This window comes from Epargyreus clarus, unplaced genomic scaffold, assembly GCF_041222505.1.
Source record: "Epargyreus clarus isolate Ecla_fem2 unplaced genomic scaffold, WU_Ecla_fem_2.2 ptg000023l, whole genome shotgun sequence".
Taxonomy (NCBI): domain Eukaryota; kingdom Metazoa; phylum Arthropoda; class Insecta; order Lepidoptera; family Hesperiidae; genus Epargyreus; species Epargyreus clarus.
The window spans coordinates 14,753,258-14,779,407 of record NW_027332230.1 but is presented as its reverse complement, the minus strand read 5'-3'; the positions used below and the strand labels follow the sequence as shown (position 1 = coordinate 14,779,407).

Below are 26,150 nucleotides of genomic sequence, written 5' to 3'. Positions count from 1 at the left end.
TTTGTAGTAATTGCGTGTGTTCTACATTAGCTAAAGTCTACATTAGCTAAAGTCTTTAGACTTTGTGTAAACTGTACACAAAGTCTAAAGACTTTAGCTAATCATCGGTACCCTCTTAGGCTAGCATCACAGTATAAGGATATATATACTGTGCTAGCATAGTGTGTAGAGGTTACCACTTACCGTTCAATCCATTCTATGTATCTTTTGAACTCAGTTATATATATTATTCTCTTAGCTCAGTAGCTCACTTTAGCTCAGTATCTGTGTAACGATATAAGCGTCATTTCATATTTCATTTTTTTATTTCATTTTTGCTTCTTATAATTAATACAAAACTGGCAAGAAATTATATATGAATTATCACAGCCAACGCTATTTGTATATCCCTGTTTTCATGTTCTTAGCCAAAAAAGATTTTAATTTAGTGTTTAATACGTAACCGTAACTGTTATGTATCTCAATCAATGCATTTGACTCAAATTAGGCCCACTCAGTCAGTCATAACTGACTCGCGAGCGAGTATAACACAGCTGAGTTGAATAAAATCTTATATCCGGAATCGTTTGAACCTATGATCTCAACCATGTGATGCGGATATAAAGATATAATTCAATACCGTCGGAGTTGATGAGTGATTAGCTCTTTAGTGAAGATATATCTTTTATATCACTCGCTCGCGAGCTACTCAATTCTAGTTCAAACATATAGTCTGACAAACTATTATGTGTGTAGCAGAGTTGCCGTGGGCAATCTTAATGTCACTAGGTTATCAAAACTGTCTTAGGAAAGGAAGAATGGAAGAATGTAAATGCTATATTGATGAATTTTTAACATATTATTATAAATCCTTAAATTCTTCCCAGGGCAAGGAGCCCTTTTATTTCAAATCGACTCAACAGGTACAATAAGTTTAGCAACGACAATTTGTCGTCTACCCAGAGTCTACAAGTACTGAGCAATCAGCGCCCCTACATAACACCATCTAACAAACGAATGTTTCCTGAAACCGCCACACGCACAGAAAAGTTTGTCAGACTATTTCAATTTGTGAATATATTCTGTTTTGACAGAAAGGTTATCATCCTCTGGTGGCTTTTGACAGTTGCCTGAGTAATACATGACAGTTGACACATACATGTCTATTGTCTACATGACGTCATTTCATTCAAACAAGGCCCATAGTAACTTTATAAAGCAGGAGAACTGAGAAGGCCATTGTCGGCCGGAATTAGTATTTTACGCAAGGAATCCTTGAACTAGTACTAATACGTATGAATCAAGCAGGAACTATACGACTACATTAGTTCATTTGTAACAAGATGTACGTGCAGACATCTTAGCTGTATAGACATTCTGTAAGTAATTTTAATCCGCTTAGCTCAAATACTTTAAAGCCTTGAAATACAGCCTTGTCCAGTGAACCGTGGCGAATCGTCTCCATTGTGATCTGAAACGCAATCGCAACTTTTTTCGTGTAAATCTCAGCGGTGTTTCATAAAGATCGGGCGTTCCCCCGTGACGCCTGTGAAACAACTGAATCGCTATCTTATCACAGACTATGTACACAAGTGTCGGCTGTACGCACTCAAATGGCATCAGTGTTGATTGTCGGTTGAACTGGTGTTGTATCAAATCATTTTTCAGCAGAGAACATATGGAACGAAAGGAATTGACGCTCAGTTTCCATAACCTTATTAAGCGAGGTAGTGTTGTGTTGTGTGATTTTTATGTTTTATTGACGTGTAATCAGTGACGAATTTATGTTTGGATGTTGACGCAATTTTACTTTTATACTGGATAATGAAGGTTGTATTGCATTCATGATAATATGTTGGGTTTTATTTATTTCTGCATTAAATTATTATATACAGGATAACCATTAAATTTTAGAATACAGTTTAAGTTATTATTAATGGTTTTCCAGGATGTTTTTTAAATTTAGTGGTACTTAAACATAAATATTTAATAAAATATTTTCTCGACCATTCTTTACAAAAACCAACAAAATTAATATATAATCATTACTAAGCTGTATCATAAAATACCTAGGATAAAATAAAAACCATTAGTACCATAAAACATTTAAAAAATCATATTGGTAATGATGTAAGAATTGTATTTTTCCGACTTCTCTTTGCTATATCACAAGATAGTGTAACATTTGTTTTGAAATCATGAAAACTGTGGAAATTTCTTTGGTCATAAATAACAATACAATAGATACTGATAAAATTGTCAAGATTGTCATAGCCTTTCTTAATATAAACCAAGGAAATGCTTGACCATTTGATTGAAAAGCTTTTTCAAACTGATAATAGACACTTGATCATGACCTGACAAGAATCATATTGTATCAGCAAATACGTCTTGGGCTCAGTCCGTCGGTAGCCATATCTGCGTAAATGTTATTGTTAATTAACATTTTCGGGATTTGCCCATTTAGTATACGCAACTATCTATGTGTACGTTTGTAACCTATTAGTGTAGTAATTACCCAGTGTAGGCTTACAAGTGAAGTTATGTACAGAAAATAAACTTAATGCACATATAAAAACTTAACATAGTGCATGCAAATTTTTATGTGACAGGCATTTGTTTTTCTTGCTCGAAGTATAGAGATATCTTAATGGTAGTTAAACCTTGCAGTTTTTTAGGCTTACTTAAACACAAAAAAAGTATATATAAAAACTATATAGTGATTCTAATGGCCCTGTATTTTTTATTAAAGATGTAATGTTTTATTGAATTGGATGGCAGATTTTAAAGAAATTCACCTTGATAGTAATGATTTCCTGAGGCCCTCTAGATGAAATCTGCAACATTTAAAAACATATAAAACCAAATTCACATATATCAAACATTTTGGAATGATTGAATTAAATCTAGACATTTCTTATTTGGTTTTTAGCATCAAAAAAATCTATAGTATGTTTTGAACTTAATTGGTCTTTGGATTAATTGGTAAAACAATGTTATATGAAGCAATCACTAGTCCTTACCTCTCTTCTGGTTCATATTACGACTCCATGCTCCTACTGAAGTTTAATGTTATTACTCTTAAATACAATGACGATTTGACCTCACTTGAACTACAAATCTGATTACTGTTTTATACACAGATTTTTTTTTATTATTGTTTAAATTCATAATCAAATCCATATTAAAAAGATAAGCAACTCTCCATTTATAGAAACTATTTTTAAACTTTTCTAAACATTGATGTAGACACCAAATATGGTTTTGCATTTAATTTAATAATAAATAATTTGAATGATAAAAGATTACTGCATTACTTTTCGCGAAGATGCGATTTTAATTATGCATTCAATCAATTTTAATTGTCATTTCCAGTCTCTGTGATTTTAAGTAATTATGATCAATTAGGTATTGTTTGTGGGTTTTTCAATTTAAATTAGTGGACAATATAAGTCATGCCATAAAGTAGAAATACAAGATTAACTTTAAGGAAAATAAGTGTAAAAATATACACCAGTTTCCTTATCACTGTGAGGTAATAAATAGAAGTAATAAATAAAACTATCTACAACATTCCACATAATACAACACATATTTTTGGGAATCTGTCTGTCTGTTTGCTTATCTATAATACAGCCAAAGATTGATAGGATGTACATCATCACTCAGTTCTTTATAAATCTTATGTGCATAAGAATTGATTCATCTTATCAGCATCAGTAATCTATAACTATACATATAGATATATAAAAATGTTGTCTGGTTGTAATTTTATTTCTTTATTTTGCATTCATTAAAATAAGTACTACCAATTAATTACCTTACATAAAGTAATCAGTCATATTTACAATCATAAAACTTTAGGCATTGAAACAATAAGTTCTGCTCAATTTAAAAAAATCAGTTCAACTCTGTCTAAGATATAAATCTAAATTTATAAGGCTACAGTTCTCATTTTCTCTATTAATATGTTACAGTACTATTTAATAAAATTCCAAGTAGCAAGTAAACATGCATTTCACTTGATGGTAAGTGGTCACAGCTATCCTCGAACAATTATACTGAAGTCCTAACTGCATAAGCGCCTTGTGTGACCCTCAAACAGGACACAATAGCACATGATAGTATAAAAATATGTGTGTATACCACACATATGTTTATATCACCTATCACCAAAATCTAACCGCGAATAATTGTACAACTTAATAATCCATTGCTGTTTCTATTTAGATGAGGAGCTATACAGCTATACGAACTACGCGATGGACACGCCGACGCCGGGTACGACGCCCGGAGACTGCATACCGGGACTATTTCAGCATCTGGATTCCCTGAACCCGTGCCCAGACTCCGATTTTGATGAGAGCCTTGCTGTACCAGAATCTCTGTCAGTCATCGATATTGATAAAATCGGCAGTAAAGAGGAGACTGATTACTCAGGTAAGATAAATTCATTCCATAGAGTTGATTGTATTTTAAAGTGAATACTTAAGATACCTTATATAATACTTAAGATACCTAAGAAGAGATCATATCTTAGGAGTTACTTAAGTGGAGTATCACATATCTCAATTTGAGGCTTGTACGTCAGGACGTCGTCACGATACAAATTGGTTCACAATGAGTTTGTCCATCTAAATTATATAATTTAGGGCAGCATCATCTCCAAAAACGACTTATGCTGCATTGTAGTGAAGAATATATTTTATCAAGTTCTTGGTATCAGAATATGTATTGTGTCCATTTATTAGCTCAAACTAAAAGATGGAAAATTGGAAATCAATGGAAAAAAATTGAATAAGGAATTGTGATAATCTGATAAAAACACTCAAATAATTATAGTAAGTATTTAGTATACTTTATACTTTCAATTACTTTTATATATTGCATAATAATAAAGTTAATACCATGACTTAAAATTAATTAAGTTTAAAAATAAATAATTATAGCCATTGTGTAATATTCACATGGAAAATAGAAGATTAATTATTTGATTTATTAATAATTAGATATCTCCATTTCGTTGTAATTAAAAAATATTTTTTATATTCCCTTATATTAATATTCTTATTAAAAAAAATGCTGTTTATATATTCTTACCAAATTATATTGGATTTTGGCCACATTTAGCGGATTTTTTTAAATTATAAAAACATGTGTCCAAGAAATAGACTCAGGTACTCGTATTTTTTTCTTTCCACTTTTAAGAAAGGTTTTAAGGCCCAGGACTTATTTTGTAACTTCTAAGTGATTTGTCTCGTAAACAGTGAAGTTGTACGGATTACTTATTTGTAAATAATAAAATATAGTATCCTTAGTATGAGTTTTTACGTTTTCACATAATGACTGTTTTGGTATTTGTTTACGTATTTGCCCATACATATCCAATCAGCGCCCCTAGCGGATTGTATCAGAACTGATTGGAAATATATAAACATAAACAGTCATTTTTGTCAAAACGTAAAAACTCATACAGAGGGTACAGGTTAAAATATCCCAGAATATGGCGGATCTGAAGGGACTGAAGGGTTCATTCCATGAAAAAGGTTGAACAACACTAAACTTTACAATGTCAGCTACTTGAAAATTGCTGTCCTTAAATTCACCTTCAGTCAATATATTAAGTCAACAACCTCCTGCAGTTTGTGATTAGTGGTCATAATAATACTGTTTTGCCGCGGTATCAATTTGTTATCAGTCAGGTTGATAATCTTAATTGGGGAATAAATATTGGTAATGACGAATCTATATTTTATGTATTTCACAATTAATCTGCAACTTTATTTATTTATTACAAGCCTATAGACTTCCGTTTGAGCGTGACCTCATCTAGTGATAAGAGATATGGCTTCGGAAGTAAAAAGATCACATGAAAAACCATTTGAAAATTGATTCGTACAAACAACATAGCATGTTCTTGGTTTGAGATCTTAAAGGTACCTATCCTTGATGCCCTAAGCCCTACAATAAAATAAATATTATGCTTTAGTTAAATCTCAATTACAGTTTGTTGTAGGCTTGTAGGTAATACCAAACCGGGTAAAATAACACTTTTACTAAAGTAATAAATATTTGGCATATAATATATTAATTTTAGTGTATGTAACCTACCTATACCAAATATTCAATTTAATATTCCTTCACAATGACTGGTTTATAATAATTTCATAATTAAAATGACCAAGCAGACAAAATTGTAATCATAAATTTTCCTTTTCTCAAGCATAATTAATACATTTAAATTAGAAGAAGACTGCTTAGCAGCTCTATTTTTATTTTTGTGCAAATTTATATCTAGAACTTTTACATAATAATAAGGTCGTGATATCTTATAAATTCTAATGAAATTGTCATCAAAATCTGCTAGTGTTACTAACTTGCTAACTTATGACTAAATTGGAATGCTTTGTTTAGTTTTTATTTTGTGGTATTCGATTCTGCCTGACACCCTTCAAACCAGAACACAATAACGTTTAACACTTTTATGATGTAAAAGGAAAAATAGAAACAGTGGCGCCTCAATTCTACTTCGAAGGGTTTCCCCACCTTCAAGTTACAAAAACAAGTACCTAATTAATATAAGTATTGTTATGCTTTGTATCACGTATCGCCTGAATTAAAAGGACTTAAATCAAACAAGATAATGATAAAGTAACAATAGGCAGAACATCGATTAGATTTATCGCTCCGTAACAGATACTTATATTATCGCAATATATATACTATCATAACACTATTTTTGTTGGTTTGTGTATTGGTGTAAAACACAAAAACCACTGAACATAATTTGATAATATTTCTTGCTTTTAAAAGCTTATAGGTCGATTTAGAAAACGTGTTGCTAGGATAACGAGAATCAGAGAAAATTATTACAAGTATACAACTGTACATTAAAGTTGGGGTCAACTATAATTTGTTCATATTAGACATCTTCAAATTTCGAACTTCAGTAGGTTAAGGTGGTAACTTTATAGGTTAAAGTGAACGTATACAAGATATGCAGTGCTATAGATGTCCATGGACGGAAGTAACCATTTACTATTAAGTGCTTCCTCATTTGCTATTTCAATCTTTATAAAAGACATGCAGATAAAGTCGCCGGTATTAGCTAGTGTGTAACTAACTAAATCTACATGCGGACAAGTCATTGCCGTATCCAAAATGTGCTATCAACAGATAACCTGATAAGGGATAACTGAACGCGGTGTAATACGTCAATGTATGTTGTGAACGTGGGCATTGTGATAATCGAAGGCTATCTTTACAATCTGGGTTACAGACGGCCATTATACGTTTCTTTGTAAATGACGAAATTTGTTTTGTTAATTATTAATTTATTTTCTTATATGTACCTATGTACTATGTACCTTTAATTTACCGTCTTGAATAATATGCATATTGATATGATAGGCGTAGTAGCCTTGGGCAAGAATCTTATACTAGGATCCGGGGTTTGAATCCCTGATTTCTCAAAGTTGTGCGCTTGATAGTTTTACCATAAAGACGTTTTGTAGTTATTACCATAAATATTTCTTGCCAAATTCAAAGAAGACAAGTGTTCTGTCTAGGATACATCACAATTAATGTTGGTGCACTTGACGGCTAATTTGAAACTACACATAGGTTCAACCGAGTATAGTTGATTGTTCTCAGCAATATTAATAAAGAAATTATTATATTTTCATTACAGGTCCACTAGGGACTTCGGTGCCCTACAAAGCAGTACACTCACCACCGATAAAATTCAACTCCGTTCACAGAAAAGTGTTCATTCCGGGAGTCGAAATAAAGGTCAGGTTCATTGAAAATGAGCGGAGCGTCACCACACATCTTATTAACCCTAATCTGTAAGTATATGTCGATTTACTTCAAAATTATTGTTGAAACCCATGAAATGTCGTTTTGGGTAGTAGTTTAATAAACTATGCCAATTCGTTCAACACAAAAAAGAATGTAAGATAAGTCTATCCGTCGACTTTACGATATGATTAGTTTGAAAAAAAATCCTATTTTGTGTCGTTAAGTGGGTAATTATTATTCAACTTGGGTAACATAAAAAATCTGATTCTGTTATATATTGACGAAATCTAGTATAGGTAGTAAAATATTTTGTGCTGTTATAATTCACCTTAATTTCTACTTATCCACTTGATTAAATTGAGATTTTTATGCACTTATGGTTATTTATAGTATTAAAACAAGAAGAATGTACGTAAAACGCGTTTCCTACAATAAGTACCGGAACTTTACTTTTGTGTCATAAAAGTTAATTGACGATTTGCGTGATAAAACTATGATTCATTGTATTAAGCTTAATAGCGTAGATAATGTTACCGCAATACCCCAATGTTAAAAGGGGAACATCACCAATATTTAAAGTTGGATCTGTGACTTTGTCTGTGTTATACACTTCATTTTAGAACCTCTGGTATTATTTAATGCACATTGAAAACCTGCAGCCTGCGACTAACATCCTTACAACATACGGTATCTCCTAGATTTATCTGATTACATATAGTAAGTAATACTTAATTAGAAGGTGCTAGAACCCTTTGTGGTTCAACTCCAGCGGCACCACCGCCACACCTATTTCTGCCTAATAACAGCAGTGTTAGGCGCAGCTGTGTTCCGTTTTGAAGGGAGATAGACTTTTCCGAGGAGTTCCAGCTTAGTCCTCGGGGGTAGCGGCGCATCTGTGGCCGACCTCAGGTAGGAATATCTATTTCTATCTGGGGATGATTACAGATGTCCATGGGCGGCAGTAGCCACTTACCATCAGGTGGACTGCATGCTCGTCTGCTACTCCTATATTATGAAAAAAAAAATGTTTCACCCGCGTTCCTTTACAGTAAAATACCATAATATCAAAATACCAAATAAATCAAAATGAATTGCAAATCAATTTTACCTTTTCGCTAACTAGTTCTCTAGATATTTATTATTAACTATGAACTATAACTATTTATATATATTATTAACTATAACTATTTATTATTAACGAAGATATTTATTATATACTATATAATAATACCTAATACGTTAGACATTAAATTAAATCACACATTCAAAGACAGTAGCCAAGTAAAACCCTAAAGTATTAAATTACCAAAGTAGCAGTTAGCGCGTTTGTAACGATACAACCAGATACAATTAAACCTCATTATTTCGCGGCATTGGCATTCATAGATATACCGAGTGTTTTCTGATTCACCTCAATTATACGGCCATTAGCCGACTTCACGGAGTCACGGTTATCAGGCCACGTTAAATTTTCCTTATGTGCATATAACACAGTTCGATATAGATTAACAAATTTCCTTATTACATTGTACATTATGCTCTAGGAATGTAAGTAAGATATATAAAAACAAAACGATTAAAGGCTACTATTACAAGGAAGATATTATAGTTTAAAAAAGTAAAAACCAAGCTAATATCGCGCAAGGAAAATCGTTAATTCTGACAATCCTGATAAGCAGAATGGGACAAAATTATCAAAATTGTTTATTGTCATCGGTTCTTCTTAATTATTCAAAAAAATTAATTAAGCTCACCGTTCAAAACCGAGGGTAAAAATCGAGTTTGAAGATTCCGTTCAAAATTTTCCATATACATACCCAGACTGGGTATGTAATGTCAAGCTAATAAAAGTATGGTCAGAGAAAACCAAATATGTATGATGTGTTTTTGTATCAAAATATCTCTGAAGTCCTACCATATTACACACTGAGTTTGTAAACTTATCCTTTATTTCTACTTATAAAAAGTGATCGAATTTGTTGAGTTAACTTTTTTGCAAGATAAGACCATACAGAAAAATCAAAAAAATATCATTATCAGGAGTATATCCTACACTTAAAATGCAATTATAGCATTATATGCAACCGATATTATAGTAGTATATAAATTATAAATACTTATTTATAAATTAAGTACTATTAAATAAAGTAGAAATGTAGAATTGCTGGTAAAACTATTTTAAAAGCATACAATCAACCTTCTCGAACAAAGTAACATTTATTTTAGTAATCCATTTGTTCTGCAATTATACAGTAAATATTTATAGTTTTATGAGGAAAATCAGACCAAAACAAACAATATGTGCTCCATAGTATGTTAATAATGTTTATATTTACTCAACTGGCGTTTTATGTTAATTAGTTTATCATCGACTAATTACTACCTCATATGGTCATGGTCCGCCATGCTGGTTAAGTATTCTTTGCAGCGCATTCTTTGCAGCGCATTACTAAAACATTGGGTAGGTAATGTAGATTTCCAATTTGTGTTTCCGAGTGAAAATTAAATACTAAAAAGAATAAGCCCTAGATATTGCAACATAATATCACTTTTTAAACTTATAAGACCACACTAGCATTACAGTGTTATATAGGTGTCATTGACATATAGCAAACTTAAGAACAAATACGCTCATAATAAAAATAAAAGTTAAACACACTGATGTGTGTTTAAAAGGCGTTGAACCCGGAACCCTCTTTATGAATATTATAATAACTACTACACCATGTGTCGTCGAATAATAACAATATTACTGTTACTTTTCACTTAAATAGTTTAAGTAACCTTATGTAAAAATCTATATTTCCAGATACACAATATTCCTACAACATGGTGACTTCACATGGACGATCAAGAAGCGTTACAAACACATACTATACCTACACCAACAGCTGACGTTATACCGGGCGTCACTCAAAATCCCCTTCCCTACAAAGACACACAAGTCGAGGCGGGCTAGCTTCAAGAATACTGTTGATACGGAGGAAAAGGCTGAGAGGGTAGCGTTGCAGTCAATACAGGCGGTGCCGAGCACGAAGAGAAAAGAGAGCAGGCCTAGGAAGAGAAAGGGCGCACTGCCTCGGTTAGTACAAGTTTCTTTTTATAATTACTAGCTGACCCGGCAAACGTTGTGTTGCCATATAAAAAAATTTAAAAATCTAACATCAAGCGGTATGAAAAATGATGAAATTTCTGAAATGGCTATTAAAAAATAGGGGTTGATGTTAAAAGGATACAAATTTAGGATTGTATGTATTTTTAATGCCACATTATAGAAAAATAAAAACAAAAAATTATGTTCCACAATTTAAAAAAATATGTTAAGGGTGAACAACCCTTATCACTTAGGGGTATGAAAAATAGATAGTAGCCGATTCTCAGACCCACTGAATTTGCTTATAAAATTTGGTGAACTGCGGCTAAGCCGTTTTGGAGGAGTATGGTAACTAAAATTGTGACACGAGAATTTTATATAAAAGAAGTAGCATTAATCATACATTCCACCTCATGTGGTCGCCCATAGATATCTGTAATCCACTACATTCATAGTAAAAGAGCATGCAGTCCAAATGACAGTAAGAGGCAACTGCTGCACTTGGACATCTGTAATCAATCCCAGATAAGCTTACCCTTGCCACCTCTGAGAGATAACTCACGCCTCGGACAGGAATGTCTGCCTTTTGAACGAGAAAACTGCAGTGCTTGACATCTGCCTTTATAAGGCAGTAATAAGTGGACATGGGGGTACCTCCGGAGTCGAACCACAAAAGGTTATAATATGATCATCTTCAATAATTTCCACCCAAGGATCCAACTGTCCATTTGACTAACTTTATGATGGTACCGTAATATTATTGTCTTCACTTCATGACAGGTTCCCTCGGAAGCCCGAAGTGATGATCACGTACGAAGGCATTCAGCTACGTATGAAGCAGTTAGAGGAGTACTTGTTCAACCTGCTCAACATATCCATCTACAGAAATCATCATGAGACCGTTAGTATGTCGTCCATTTACTTATTTTACTTCATAATACGTTTGATGATTTATAGTTTAATTTATGATATCAATTGGTTGACGTAAAAGTTAAGTAACATCGGATGCGGTTAAAAAATGGATGGATGACCACTAGACCTTTTTTTCCGTATTTCCGTGCTTCCAAAAACACATTAAGTTGTCAATCACCAATTTCATCATTGTCATTATCCTTATGGGCGACTTAAAAGCATTCGACGTGGGCTGGCCATTTACCTGTGACTTTATTTACCAATATTACTTACAATACTTCGTTGACCATAATTGGAGCAATGCAGTAGAATATGCTTGAAGCCCACTTCAACAGATCATTAAAAGTAGTATAAAAGAGCATTTGCCTCATACGAGTTACTTTTACTTAACACTTAAATATTATATGTATTCCAGGTGAAATTCCTAGAAGTATCGAACCTGTCTTTCATATCGGAATTCGGTACGAAAGGCAAGGAGGGCATGATACAGAAGAGAACGGGTTCAACAAAGCCGGGGCAAGCGGGCTGCAACTGTTTCGGGTTGCTAGGAAATATGGTTTGCGTTAGGTTAGTGCTTTTGATGGTAGAGTTAAGAATAATATCCGTTGACGACATAATTAAAAGTTTAGTGACTAAATTTAAAGTTGAAGTTGCAGATCCTACTCATAGACCAAAAACAAAGTTGCGAAATTCGACGGATGTACATTGTTGATTTGTCACGACTTATGCACACTCATTCAAATAATATCGATTGTGTTCAATACAAAATTTTGGATATAAAAGTTATGTTATTTTACAAGATTAAATGCACCATATAAATGTATAATGCCCACAAGTAGTATAAATTATAATTCTCACATAAAAAAGTTTACACCTTGGTGCTCCAAGTTAGGTACAGTATGCAAATTGTTTTTTATATAAATATTACGCGAGGCAGTGTCAAACTAATTTTGATGTAAAGTTCCTTAAGAAGTAATTTGTAACCCAAAGTAGAAACTCCAATTCTATCTGGAATCGATTGAAAATTTTCAAGAGCGTCAATGGCCATTCAGCATCAATATGTTTGGTTAATGTTTATTATATACAAACATTCAATGTGTTTCAGGTGTAACTACTTCTGCACAGGGCTGGTGTGTGCGAAGTGGCAGGAACGATGGCTTTTCGTGAAGGATACCTTCTTTGGCTACATACGACCAACAGATGGCGTCATAAAGGGTGTTATGTTGTTCGATCAGGGGTAAGTTGACTGGGTATGCGACAATTTAATTCATTGTTTTGTTAAAAAATGGTTTTACTGTAATGTGTTAGAATAATATCTATTACAGTAAATGCTTCGTTGTAATTGAATATATTTTCGTATTATAAATTAGTCTTTGTAAAATAATAGAACACTTAATAAATATATGTAATGCTAGTATATCCATGATCTTAATATTTTTTCAAGTGACCATGAATATAGACTAAAAATATAGTCTGTCAACCATAACATTAAGTTACTTTATATATAATATTGTGTAAGTATAATATTCGTTTGTCAGAAATGAAATCCCTTAAATTGATTTGAATTCAATACGCCTTAATTGATTTAACGCCCATTGCCCGCATTGCTTTGTTATGGACATGGACACAAAACAAAGACAGTGTCTAATTTCTTAGGCACATTAATAATTATTTTCTTTTTATTTGCCACACGCAGCATTTGAACACAGTAAGTACATAGAGTGAAGTAGATCTAGTTCTTAAAATCATTACATTGTCTAACAAAGGTGTGTGGTGTGATATATAGTGTGAAATAATTACAGGAAATACTACTCAGAATTATCATTCCCATAATAATAACTTTATTTATTTTTAGGAATCAATGGGTTACACCATAACGCGATAATAAATAAAAAATGTACTGTAATGTGCATGCTTATAATTTTCACTTATAGTAACATTTTTTTTTATAGAACATAATTATTCTGTACATATACAATTTCTATAGAATATCATGTTTGATTACAATCATAATAATAGAGGGAGTCAAAATTTCATGCCACCCATGTATGTCTTATGTCCTCAGTCAGTATTAGAGCTTAAAGTATTATTTTCATAGATTCGAGGTGTCAAGTGGCATGTACTCGACGGGATTGAACCATGGACTCCAAGTGTTGAACCAATCTCGGCAGATGGTTATAAAGTGTTGGACAAAACGGAAGAGCAAGGAATGGCTTCAGTTCTTTAAGGACGTTTCCAATAAGACCGGTGTGTATAGTTATGGAATTTTAAAGATAGTAATAGCAAAATGACATAATTCTTTTCTTACATAATGTATGGACGAAGTACCAAAACGTTCAGCAACTGAATGGTAAATGTTCACTGGCTGCTTTAAAATTTCTATATCCAATTCTAAATAAAGAAACCCCGCTAAGCACATTGAGCTGCTAAGACTACACATTGCTTAAAAATCTTAATGTTAATGCATTTAAATGCGTAAGTCATACTTAGATATATTTTTACATTAAGGGATGTTAATTTCGTAAGGGAATTAAATCAATAAGCGCGAAGACCCACACTACATGACCCAGATTTAAATACATCATTCAGGCAGACACCTTGATTAACGGGCGACTGCAGCGCCACTCGGGTTAAAATAAAGCATTTTCGTTTTTTTTTTGTTTAATTAAATTTCTGTCCGTTAGCCCGTGACTTCACGCATCCGAACGTCCACCACTCGTTCGCACCGCCACGAGCAGCCACCCCGGTGGCCACCCTCGTCGACGGCTCGGCATATCTATCAGCAGTGGCCGATGCTATGGAGCTGGCTCAAGAGGAAATCTTCATAGCGGACTGGTGGTTAAGTCCGGAGATATATATGAAGAGGCCGGCGTTAAACGGCAACTATTGGCGGCTTGATACGCTGTTGAAACGGAAAGCGGTGAGTTAGTTCTCCTTCATTCCAGAATAGGTACATGTCAGCCATAACCCGTTGTTGTACTCGTTTTTAGCACATGGGCATACGTGTTTCCCATCGTTGACTCGTCAAAAGTACAAAAATATTATTATCCCTTTTCTTATATTATTGTCCTTTCTTATTTCCTATTGTCTTTTCGTAGAGTGAGAAGGGTTTAGGTCACAGTCTACCAAGCGCCGATTGGTATGCCTCACACACGTTTGTGTAGATTTTTTCAGAAATCCCAGATGTAGAAATTTCCTCACAATATTTTCCTTTTCAGTTGAAACAAACAATTATTAATTTCTAATACATGCATCACTTCAATATTATTACAATTTTAATAGAAGATATAGCGATTTCAATTTCGGAAAAAAGTATGTTAAAAAAATATAGTTTACATTTTTTCGACTGCAGGCACAAGGTGTAAAGATTTTCATAATGCTATACAAGGAAGTGGAGATGGCTCTCGGTATCAACAGCTTCTACAGCAAAAGCAGACTTGCAAATGAAAATATTAAGGTTGGTTTTAATAAGTAAAGGCTAATTGTTATGGTAGCTAAGTATCTCGCTATTATTGTGGTAATGAAACAATATTGTATAAATATGTATATTAAGTATATTTAAATGCATTTTTAGTTTTGCATGTTGTGTATGTAAAATTAGCGGTTACGGCTTCGATAGTGAATAGTGTCAAATTTAAAGATGTTATTTTTTAACCGAACCATGCTATTAATAACAATTTTAACTTACCTATTTTACACATAATGCATGTATGTAATGTTAAAACATTGTGTAACAAAAGAATACCCCGTTATAATACTATTAATACTAATAAGTAATTTAATAGTTTCTATGCACTAATATTAAATATTAAGTGTATAAATAAATTGACATTAAATAAAAACATAATTTAATGTAAAAAGCATAACTTTAAAATAGCACGTTAATATCTAGAAAACAAGTAGTATTTTTTTAAAGATTAGTTGTAGTGTAGCGTAATGTTAATACTTGAATAATCTGAACGTAGGTTTTTCGGCACCCAGACCACGCGAAAGCGGGCATCCTGTTCTGGGCGCACCACGAGAAGATCGTCGTCGTGGACCAGACCGCCGCCTTCCTCGGCGGCATCGACCTCTGCTACGGCCGCTGGGACGACCACAGGCACAGGTCAGTGAGGAAATAAGACAAACCCGCTGAGTTTTAGAAGATGGTAGAACCCTTTGTGGTTCGACTCTGACGGCACCACCGCCACACCTATTTCTACCTCATAACAGCAGTGTTAAGCGCTGCTCTGTTCTAGTTGCAAAGGTGCGTTCCAACTTAGTCCTCAGGGGAAGCGGCGCATCTGTGTTCGACCTCAGGAAGGAATATCTAATCCTATCTGGGGTCGATTACGGATGTCCATGGGCTGCAGAAGCGACTTACCATCAGGTGGACTGCATGCTCGTCTGCTACTCCCATATTGTATAAAAATAGTTTCTTACCGGATCTTCTCAGTTGAGGTCGCGTTCCGATCCGGTAGTAGCATAAGAAATATATTGTAACTGACAATTTGTAACTACCTCCACCGGCCTCTCCGTATAAATAAAATATATTTCATATTATAAGGTTGTATATTCCGCGCCAAACTGCTAGTCCGCTCGGAAGTAGTTGCGAGCAGGTGTAGTCATAAAATTTGCTATGACGACGCGATTCATTTATATATTCAGAGCGGACTAGCGGTTTTAAAGTATACGCACTTTTTAATTGCGTCTGTTATGAGCCACTTTCGAACCAGCTTAAACCTCAAACCTGCTCAAACAACACTGCTCGATACATTCTTTAATGATAATTGAGTATATACTCAATTATTTATTTTAAATTTAATTAAAATGAAATGAAATGTTATTATTTACCAGGTTAACAGACCTAGGCAACATAGCTCAACCGAAGACGTCAATAAAGACTAAGAAGAAAACGTCAAGTTCCCCGGGCGGCAGGCTGTACGTACCGCAGGAGAACGGCATCGAGGCCGCTATACAACTCGCCAAGAGCTCCAGGGATATAGTCTTGGGATTGAATGAGTGAGTGTAAAAAGTTAGGGACTTTAATTGATACTAATATTCAGTAAAATAATATAGATATGCCAATAGAAGTAATGATTAAAAATCACAAGTAAGGTTACATGTTTATCTTATTATCAAATAATATGTTTCAGACCACTTCAAGAAGAATCAAGCGAAACACACTCTGAAAGCGAGAACTTACAAGACACGCAAACGGAAAACATTCCTCAAAATAACTTGCCAATATTAGAGCCAGGTGACCAGTTGTTGATAGCATCTTGTACGCAGCCACAAGATCTATCGATATACGAAACGCCCGAACTACAGAAACGGAACGTCCTTAACAAAATAACGGATAGGGGCAAAGATATAATAGGCATAATCTACCCTCAATACGAAGAAGAAAGGAATGAACAAAAGTACGATGATTCTGAGAGGAAGAAAGCGGAGAAATATGCTATGTCGAATGACCAGGTCTTACTAACGGATGCGTTGGGTATCAAAGTGAAGAGTGCGGTCTGTCAGCCCACGCCCTTAGCGCAGGTGGTAGAGGGTAGGGTCATCACGGAGAGCACGAAGGACACCTTGGAAGGCATAGAGGGGAACTCCAAAATATGGATCGGGAAGGACTACGTGAATTTCATTGTTAAAGACTTCAATAATTTAGATCTGCCTTTTATTGGTGAGTCTGTGTTAATTTTTGTCTAATTTTAAATTTCAACTAAACTAAATATTATATTTCACTAGCTGATCCGGCAAACGTTGTGTTGCCATATAAATGAAAAAATGTTAAGTGTGAACAACCCTTATCACTTAGGGGTATGAAAAATAGATAGTAGCCGATTCTTAGACCTACTGAATACGCATATAAAATTTGGTGAAAATCGGTAATGCTGTTTCGAAGGAGTACGGTAACTAACATTGTGACACGAGAAGTTTATATATAACATTTAGAGTGTTCCACAGAGAGCTAGACAGTTAACTTACAGAGAAATAGAGAAACAGAATTATAGGCGAATAATTTAATCTGCATTAGAGCGGCGACATGGAGTATTCTTCTATTCTCCCTAAAATATGAAAAAGTTTTGCAGCCAATATTTTAACAGTTTATATTTAATTTCCAAGCCGCTGCTGTGTTCCGGTTTGAAGGGTGTGGTAAGGGAGACAGACTTTTCCGAGGCGTTCCAGCTTAGTCCTCAGGGTAGCGGCGCATCTGTAGCCGACGTCAGGTAGGAATATCTAATCCTATCTGGGGTAGATTACAGATGTCCATGGGCGGCAGTAGCCACTTATCATCAGGTGGACTGCATGCTCGTCTGCTGCTCTTATATTATAAAAAGATAAGTGTATGTGTGGGTGTGTGTAAAAATAATAATAAGTGTATACATACTTTATCGTATAATTATAAAACTTTAAAAATATATTTTTGATGCGATTCCAGACTTAGTGGATAGGAACACAACGCCCAGGATGCCGTGGCATGACGTGGGCGTGGCCGTGCAGGGCGCCGCGGCGAAGGATGTCGCCAGACATTTCATACAGCGCTGGAATGCTATCAAACTTGAGAAAGCTAGGTGAGTGCCATACAAATTTATTCTATGAAAACGAAATTGTGTGTTATTAAACATCACATTCCAATGAATATAATTTATGAAAAAGGAATAATAAATAATATTCCTAAGGCAATACGCACCATCGAGAACTTTCATGTTTTTAAAAGTAAGCTGTATAGCTTCCTCGTTGATAGGTGTTATAATTTCAATGAATTCCTGAATGATAATATATTTATTTTATGTCATGAAATATTAATAATTCATTGTTTCAATTATTGGTATTCACTATATAATTGAACTTAGAATTATTAATAATGTTTAATTTGATGACATTTCTTAAATAATGTCATTTTAATTTTGACGATTCCTGTATGACATATATATTTGACTTTCCCATGTAATAATGATCAAGATACATTAATTTTGCACGCCCAGTGTGGTAGAACATATAGAAGATACTTGTTATAAATTTAAGATCCTGGTAGAATACTATGTTCTTGCAAATAAATAAATTATGATTTCATTTGACTTAGTGAATGAGCATGTAGTCCACCTGATGGGTAAATGCCAAATAGTCACTACAATTAATGCAAATGTGTAATAAATGTGAAGTAACTATTAGAATTCCACTGAGGTCAGCCACAGATTCTTTGCCATCCCTGAGAACTGAGTTATAACACATCTCTACTTTACTATAGGCTTTACTACTTAAATCAATGCTGCTACAATGCTTAAAAATGACATCACAAAGCAGGAATATTATCATTTTTTATAAACACATTTAATATTGATGTTATAATAATTCGATAAAACTTTATTTTTACAGACAGAACGCTAACTATCCGTACCTCCTGCCGAAATCCTACAGCAATATCAAACCGCTACAAGGGTTAGACCAGATCCTCGATGTTGACATCAACAACGTATCGTGTCAGGTGAGCATTTCTTTTTCGCTAAGTTTAAATAATATACTTTTATGAATGCAATACAACCGCGTCGATTTATTAGTGTATGCAAAACAAACTGTCATGTTCCAGCCAGAACCTTACCCCTTAGATTAAGTATATTTGTGTCACAGACTGTCTGTGATATGTGTGATACTGGATTATGTATGTGTAAGTGTCGCATATCTCATAATATTATACCAAAAATCTTCCAAAAACAGTCAAATAAAAGAAAACAAATATCAGTACAAACAGTATTCGGTATTTGAGATCTTATTAGGGGCCAAGTTAAATCAATTTTGACCCTCTTTATGACATTTACCCAAATCGAAAATCTGCACAATACCAGGTCCTCCGCAGCGTGTCGATGTGGTCCTGCGGGTTCCTGGACCCGGACACGGAGGAGCAGAGCATCCACGAGGCCTACGTGGACACCATCACGAGGGCCCAGCACTACATCTACATCGAGAACCAGTTCTTCATCACACTCTCGCGGTCATCTGTCAGTGTGAGGAACCAGGTGAGTTGACATACTAGTGCTGCCATCTGTTAGCGTAAAGTAGAAGCTTGACTTCCAACTATATCTATAAACACTATATATGTTAATGATTTCGTTTTATAGACAGTTTTTGTATATCTGCTTTCAACAGTCCATTAGACCTTCAATAAAATTTAACGAAGTTGTCCTTTGGTAAAATTTATAAACATTTAGTTTATAAACAGTAGTTGACAGATGTGGACGTGGGTTGCGCGAGTTTATAAACATGGAAATAGTGTGGTCCAACGACCAGATTTCAATGCTCATAGAGCTTTATCAACAGCATAATATGCTTTGGGATGTCTCAAATAAGGAATATAAAAATAAATAAAAAAATGATGCTTGGGCCGATATTGCTGCAGAATTAAATATAAAAAAAAACAAATATCTTTTTTTTCTACTAACACTTTTATGAATTATTACGTAAGCAGCAGAGAGTATCACTACGTCCTCGGATGACATCCTAGCAACAACTGGCAAGGGTAGACTGCCAAGTTTCAGAAACAGTGTGCGGTAAACTTGTTTATAAACACGCCTTAAAAGTTTATTAACAAATGTTGCCTAATGAATACGAGGCTTTACGACGATGATTTTTTCGTATTGTATAACTTTTAGTTTAGGCGTTTTTGGACACATTCCCGAAATTTTATAGAAATTTGTTAGTAACAACCTTTAATTTATTTTTCAGATCGGTGAAGCTATATACAACCGTATAACGCGAGCGTTCCGCGCGAACGAAACGTTCCGAGTGTTCGTCGTGATGCCGCTGTTGCCGGGCTTCGAAGGGGAAGTTGGTGCTCCTTCGGGAACTTCTTTGCATGCAGTCACGCACTGGAACTATCAGAGTATTTGCAGGTGAGTTTTGTGAATGTGTGTGCCCGTACGCGATTGTGTGTATGTACGGTCAAATAATTTTACGTTATATAAGTATAGCATTGAAGATTTTTTTTGCATAGAATTAATTCTATTAAGAAATTGATGAAAAGCAAAAATGTGCGTATGCGACTGTGTCCTGTTCACACGTCCTTTTGCTATGTAATTGTAATTTTCCTAGTAACAAAACATTACATTAATTTGTTTCACAGAAGTCGCGAAGCAATCCTAACGAGGCTCTACGAAGCGGGTATATCGGACCCATCAGAGTACATAACGTTTCACGGCCTCCGCACCCACTCGGTGCTAGACGGAGAGCCGGTTACAGAGCTAGTGTACGTGCACTCCAAGCTGCTGATAGTTGATGACAAGAGTGTTATATGCGGCAGTGCGAATATCAACGATAGGTCCATGATCGGGAAACGGGATTCGGAGATCGCTGTGCTGTTGCAGGTGAGTTTGTGCAGATAAATTATATCTTATCGAAATGATATTTTTTTGTAAAACGTACATCGACTTCTGGACAGTGGTTCGAAAATATTGCGGTAACAACACCAAATGGACTTGATGTCCTACTTTAGGGCAGTCACAAATGTGTTGTTATCAGGACTTTCAAATGCTTTGTATTACTGTATTGTGTATTGACCGTATTATGCTTTTATTAGTGGTATAAGATGGTGTTTTAAATTAAACAATAAGACAACAAAAAAACAATAAGATATAAAATGAGGTTTCAGTAAGTTTTACTATATCTCATCTTATAGACATTTCTCTGTAATCCCAAGGTTGAAACTGTGTGAGACCGTAGTCTGTTTTTATTTTATTTCCGGAATGCATTATCATTATTATTTTATCCCACAGGACGAACAGTTCGACGACGGGACAATGAACGGCAAACCGTTCCCGTGCGGGCGGGTAGCAGGGGCGCTCCGCAAGCGGCTGTTCCGCGAACACCTCGGGCTGCTGGATGAGGACCTGGAGAGAGCGGGCCTGAACATTGACGACCCCTGCTGCGAACAGTTCTACAGGAACCTGTGGAAGGCCACGTCGAAGAAGAATACGGATTTGTATGAAGAGGTTCGTTGAAAAGAGAATCACTTTTTTGTACTGTAACAGGGTTTAAACTAGAGTTTAAAAGGTTGAATATACTGGTTACTTATGCCAAAAGATAAGTCAATAAGGAAATACTTAGACACAGATAATTTAATTTATCTGTTCAATATATACATTTTGTAGATATGTGTAAGTTGAAAGAATACTTTCCCCGCACTAGTAAGTTCCTGTTGGATAAACGGTATCATTGGTTTGCAAAAATCACTATACGAATATCCAGACCAATAAATCTTAATAGTTGGATATTAGCTAAGATCAAGTAGACTTCACGGTAATAATATGCTGACTTCGTAAAACTTTAGATATGTTAAGTATTTCAATCCCATGCCTATTTCTTAAAATTAATAACTTTCCTCTTGACAAATATTTACAACAAAAAAAATTATTTTGTTTCCAGGTCTTCCACAGCATACCAAATGACTCGGTCCACTCATTTGCTGAGTTAAAGAAGTATCATGAAGAGAACTCTGAAACGTTATGGCATAAGGATCCAGCGTTGGCAAATAGGAAAATAGACCTTATTCAAGGTTTTGTTGTGGATATGCCGTTGAATTTCCTGTGCAATGAAGTGCTGACACCGAGGAACGCTTCTGTCGAAGGAATGCTTCCTACCTCCTTGTGGACATAGTTTTATAATAAATAATGTTTTGTGTTATCGTTATTGTTCGTTCTGTTTTACGTAAATATGTTACATTGATATATGTGAGTGCAATATCAAAAGATCTATATCCAGTTTCATAATTTTCAACTAAATGTTTACAAGTACTTATTAAGCAATAATTATACGTACAAATATTATCTATACCCGTTTTTTTAACTACTTAAAAAATTATACCGATAATAATTTATTTGATAAAATTCTCATGAGAATAAGTTGTCGCTTTAGTAGGTGCTTTCCGAAAGGTAACTATGATGTTTACGAAAATATTCTAAAGTGCTCACCTACACTAGAAGTCTTATAGTATGGTTTATATAAGCTGTATAGTAGAGTATTCCGTTTAGTCCAGTAGATGGCGAAATCCGAAGTTCGGTCTCGTAATTCCTTTCAGATTTTTCAGCTATTTCTTATCGTTTCGGAATTAGCCATCAATGCCCACATGAAAAATTCACCCTGTATGTATAAAAAATAGACCCTAAGAATAGCAATCGACATAATAAATATCTATTATAATATGGCTATTTAAATGATTTTCGAAAACCACTGGTAATTAATTCAATTTTATCATTTTTGATCGACAATACTTAAATCTGGTGTAGGTGTTGTGTACAGTACATAATAATTTTGTATTCTCCAATAGTAATATGTAATGTAACAATGTGGAATATACGTAACGCCTTTTGTTATCAGCATGCAACTTGAAATTTGTGAAACCTAGAACGTAGCCTATATTTTTCGTTGACATAATAATATATTTATTACCATTTTCGATGAGATTATTGTTTAATATAAGACTAATAAGTGTTTAAAACTAGAATAGTGTGCTTTTGTAATGGATGTGGATATAAAAGAATCTTATTTTATTTTTGGTGTTGAGTTTAATTATATTATTTATTAATATTAAGCTTTAAGGAAATATGCGTAAAATCAGCATAAATTTAAAATTAAATATATTACAATGATATTAGAATATGTTTCATTGCTTCTTAATATTGAATCAAATCTTGCCTTGCAGTAAAAAAATACATTTATTAATTATAACAATTATAGTTTATGCAATATTTAAAAAAAAAAGTGTTAATTGTTAATATATTATTTTTATTTAAATATGTCTTTATGTCTAAAAAAATATTGTATTTATTATTTTGTGTTAATAGTGTTAGACCCTGCATTTTTACCTGCTGCATTTCAATAAACATGCTCTTTTGGATGGTTTTATACACATATTTGAATAATGTATTACATGTAATATTACAATATGTAATATGTACTTAATTTCTTGGCATTTACATTCGCAGTATTATATGTGCTAATTCTGATTTTTAATATTGTATTTTGGAATGTAATTCAACTTTTATTTAATTTTTTCCATTTTTTGTTTTCTTTTGTATGCAAAATGTGTGAACATATATGTCAATTATAATATTAAATATAACCTGCTTATTATACCCAAAAAAAAATATTTTATCATACTACTTAAGAAAAAATAAACTTTATTATATTTCTATTCTATCTGAATTAACAAATGCCTAATATAGCCAAATAGTTATTACAACATTCCCCTATTTACATTCCCAATTGATCTACCTCTTTTTAACAAAAAACATGTGAACTCCGTACTTGTCATAAAATAAAATATATTGATAAAAACATTTAATTATAACTGATTTAATTATTATTTATCTACTTTATTTTATTATTAAAGTTATTACTGTATTAATAAATAGGGAGTATTAAATTTCTTCAATAATTGCTGTATTTATTTTAGTGTATTCTAAGTATTAATATGATAAAATTGCGTGACATCTTCTCATCCAAGATACCTCAGAGCCTGAAGTCGAAGATGTTTGAGCAGTGTGTGTTGCCAGTGATGACGTACGGTGCTGAGACGTGGTCTTTCACTGTGAGCCTTATACGAAGACTCAAAGTCGCTCAGCGAGCTATGGAGAGAGCTATGCTCGGTATTTCCCTACGCGACAGAATTCGTAACGAGGAAATCCGTAGGCGAACGAAAGTTACCGACCTAGCTCTCAAAATAAGCAAGCTGAAGTGGCAATGGGCTGGCCACATAGTTCGTAGGACCGATAACCGGTGGGGTCGGAAGGTCCTCGAATGGAGACCACGTCTCGGCAAAAGGAGTACAGGACGCCCCCCGACCAGGTGGACTGACGACCTGAAGCGGACGGCGGGTAACCGCTGGATGCAGACGGCCCAAGACCGGTCGGAGTGGCGCAGACTAGGGGAGGCCTATGTCCAGCAGTGGACCAGTAAAGGCTGATGGATGGATGGAAGTATTAATATGATCGTAACTCCACCCACATTACCAATTGTGTGTATATTGTACCGATTTATTTCTTTATACTTATATACGCATTACTACATTGTACATAATATAATATGGTTGGAATTTTTACCTTCAAAGCCTGTAATGAAAATATTTTTGTATAATACTGTATATACATAGATATTTTATAGTTGTTTGTGACGTTTAGCCTATTTTCTTGTAATAAAAATACTTATTAAAAATGTTGTCTTTTTATTTTTAATCATCTGATATAAATAAAAAGAACGATAATAAAACTATATCAATGATCAATTACGATATAATTAAAATAAAATTTGATACCAGAAGGGGTGTTTTTAATATCGTGCGTGTTTCACCACGCACGCGGGATTGCCCCGCACGCGGAAATTTTCACGCAGCGTGAGACACGCTAGTCCACGATCTAGTTTTCTGCGGGCTGCTGTGCTATGTGGTTGTGTACAATGGACAACAAACTCAAAAAACTATTGATCATACACTTAATTTATAAAAGACGAAATAAGAAGACAAGGTCGCAATATGGCCTGTTATTTGAAAAGAGGATTCAGGAGAACGCACTATTAATAACCACTTTCACATTATTATTATACTCTGCAATAATAAATAAACAAAAATCAGTTTGTCCTGAATGACCTTTATACGTGTGGAATTTTCAAAAACGCGTGCGTGAAAATGCATGCGTTACGTGTACGCAAAATTGCGCCGCGCCTATGTCTACTGTTAAATACAACACTACGTTACAAGTTACAAGTTACAATAATATAATAAATAAATATGAGATTCTAATAATTAAAATAATAATACATTGATACTTAAATATATTATATGAATAAATATTAACAAATATTAATTTCACATATATTATAAATATTATAATATCTGTTTAGTACCGGTTCCGACATTCCCTATATAAAGAAGGTAGGTAATTACGAAATAAAAAGCAAATTGATACAAGTCTTGTATTGGGGTGTTACACTGCCCGAATGTGTTTGTATTATAATTAAACAATACTTTGTGTTGTTATATTTAAAATAAGGGCATAAAATGTATTATAATGGAATCCCGGAATTTTATTAGCCATTCCAGACCCACTTCTGTGTAATACTACCAAAAAATACCATCTGTTGAGAAATATTGTTATATTTTTAGAGTAGACGCACGAATGTAGAAACGCACGTAAAAGTTGACGTTACCTTTTGTTCGTTTTACGTACTTACTGCTAGATGCACAGACCTATGCTAGATGTCAGTATAAAGCAATAATTACTGAATACTATTGTAAGAATGAGCGCCATCTGTTCCTCGATATGGAACTTTTCGTCTTGTTAGTTGTGATGTTACTTTCTTACTTTCTGTAAGAGGGCAGCACACGTTAAAATTA

At 34.0% G+C, this 26,150-nt stretch overlaps 1 protein-coding gene across 3 annotated transcripts; it reads left to right on the top strand.

Annotated features, from left to right (window-relative positions):
* Positions 1–1,152: 1,152 nt before the first annotated feature.
* Pld (Phospholipase D) lies at positions 1,153–24,967 on the top strand. Of its 3 annotated transcripts, none has more exons than XM_073085437.1 (20): positions 1,153–1,358; positions 4,210–4,419; positions 7,670–7,826; positions 10,589–10,861; positions 11,654–11,774; positions 12,201–12,352; positions 12,891–13,022; positions 13,884–14,032; positions 14,470–14,705; positions 15,138–15,242; positions 15,751–15,890; positions 16,622–16,786; positions 16,921–17,450; positions 18,210–18,342; positions 19,148–19,256; positions 19,615–19,785; positions 20,492–20,658; positions 20,889–21,129; positions 21,538–21,753; positions 22,187–24,967. In XM_073085437.1, the coding sequence occupies exons 2-20, from the start codon at positions 4,242–4,244 to the stop codon at positions 22,415–22,417; spliced, it is 3,606 nt and encodes a 1,201-aa protein (XP_072941538.1). In that variant the 5' UTR covers positions 1,153–1,358; positions 4,210–4,241; the 3' UTR covers positions 22,418–24,967. The 3 variants fall into 3 exon arrangements, with proteins under 3 accessions (XP_072941538.1, XP_072941537.1, XP_072941539.1); XM_073085436.1 differs by lacking the exon at positions 1,153–1,358 and adding an exon at positions 1,492–1,706; XM_073085438.1 differs by lacking the exons at positions 1,153–1,358; positions 4,210–4,419; positions 7,670–7,826 and having other exon boundaries at positions 10,833–10,861; positions 11,654–11,778.
* The last annotated feature ends 1,183 nt before the right edge of the window (positions 24,968–26,150 follow it).

Bases quoted from the DNA above. Each gene is read 5' to 3' on its own strand.
- Pld (XM_073085436.1), top strand. From the start codon at position 1,562: ATGTACACAAGTGTCGGCTGTACGCACTCAAATGGCATCAGTGTTGAT. The intron at 11,775-12,200 runs GTTAGTATGTCG...TATGTATTCCAG, and splicing joins ACAGAAATCATCATGAGACC to GTGAAATTCCTAGAAGTATC. The intron at 12,353-12,890 runs GTTAGTGCTTTT...AATGTGTTTCAG, and splicing joins GGAAATATGGTTTGCGTTAG to GTGTAACTACTTCTGCACAG.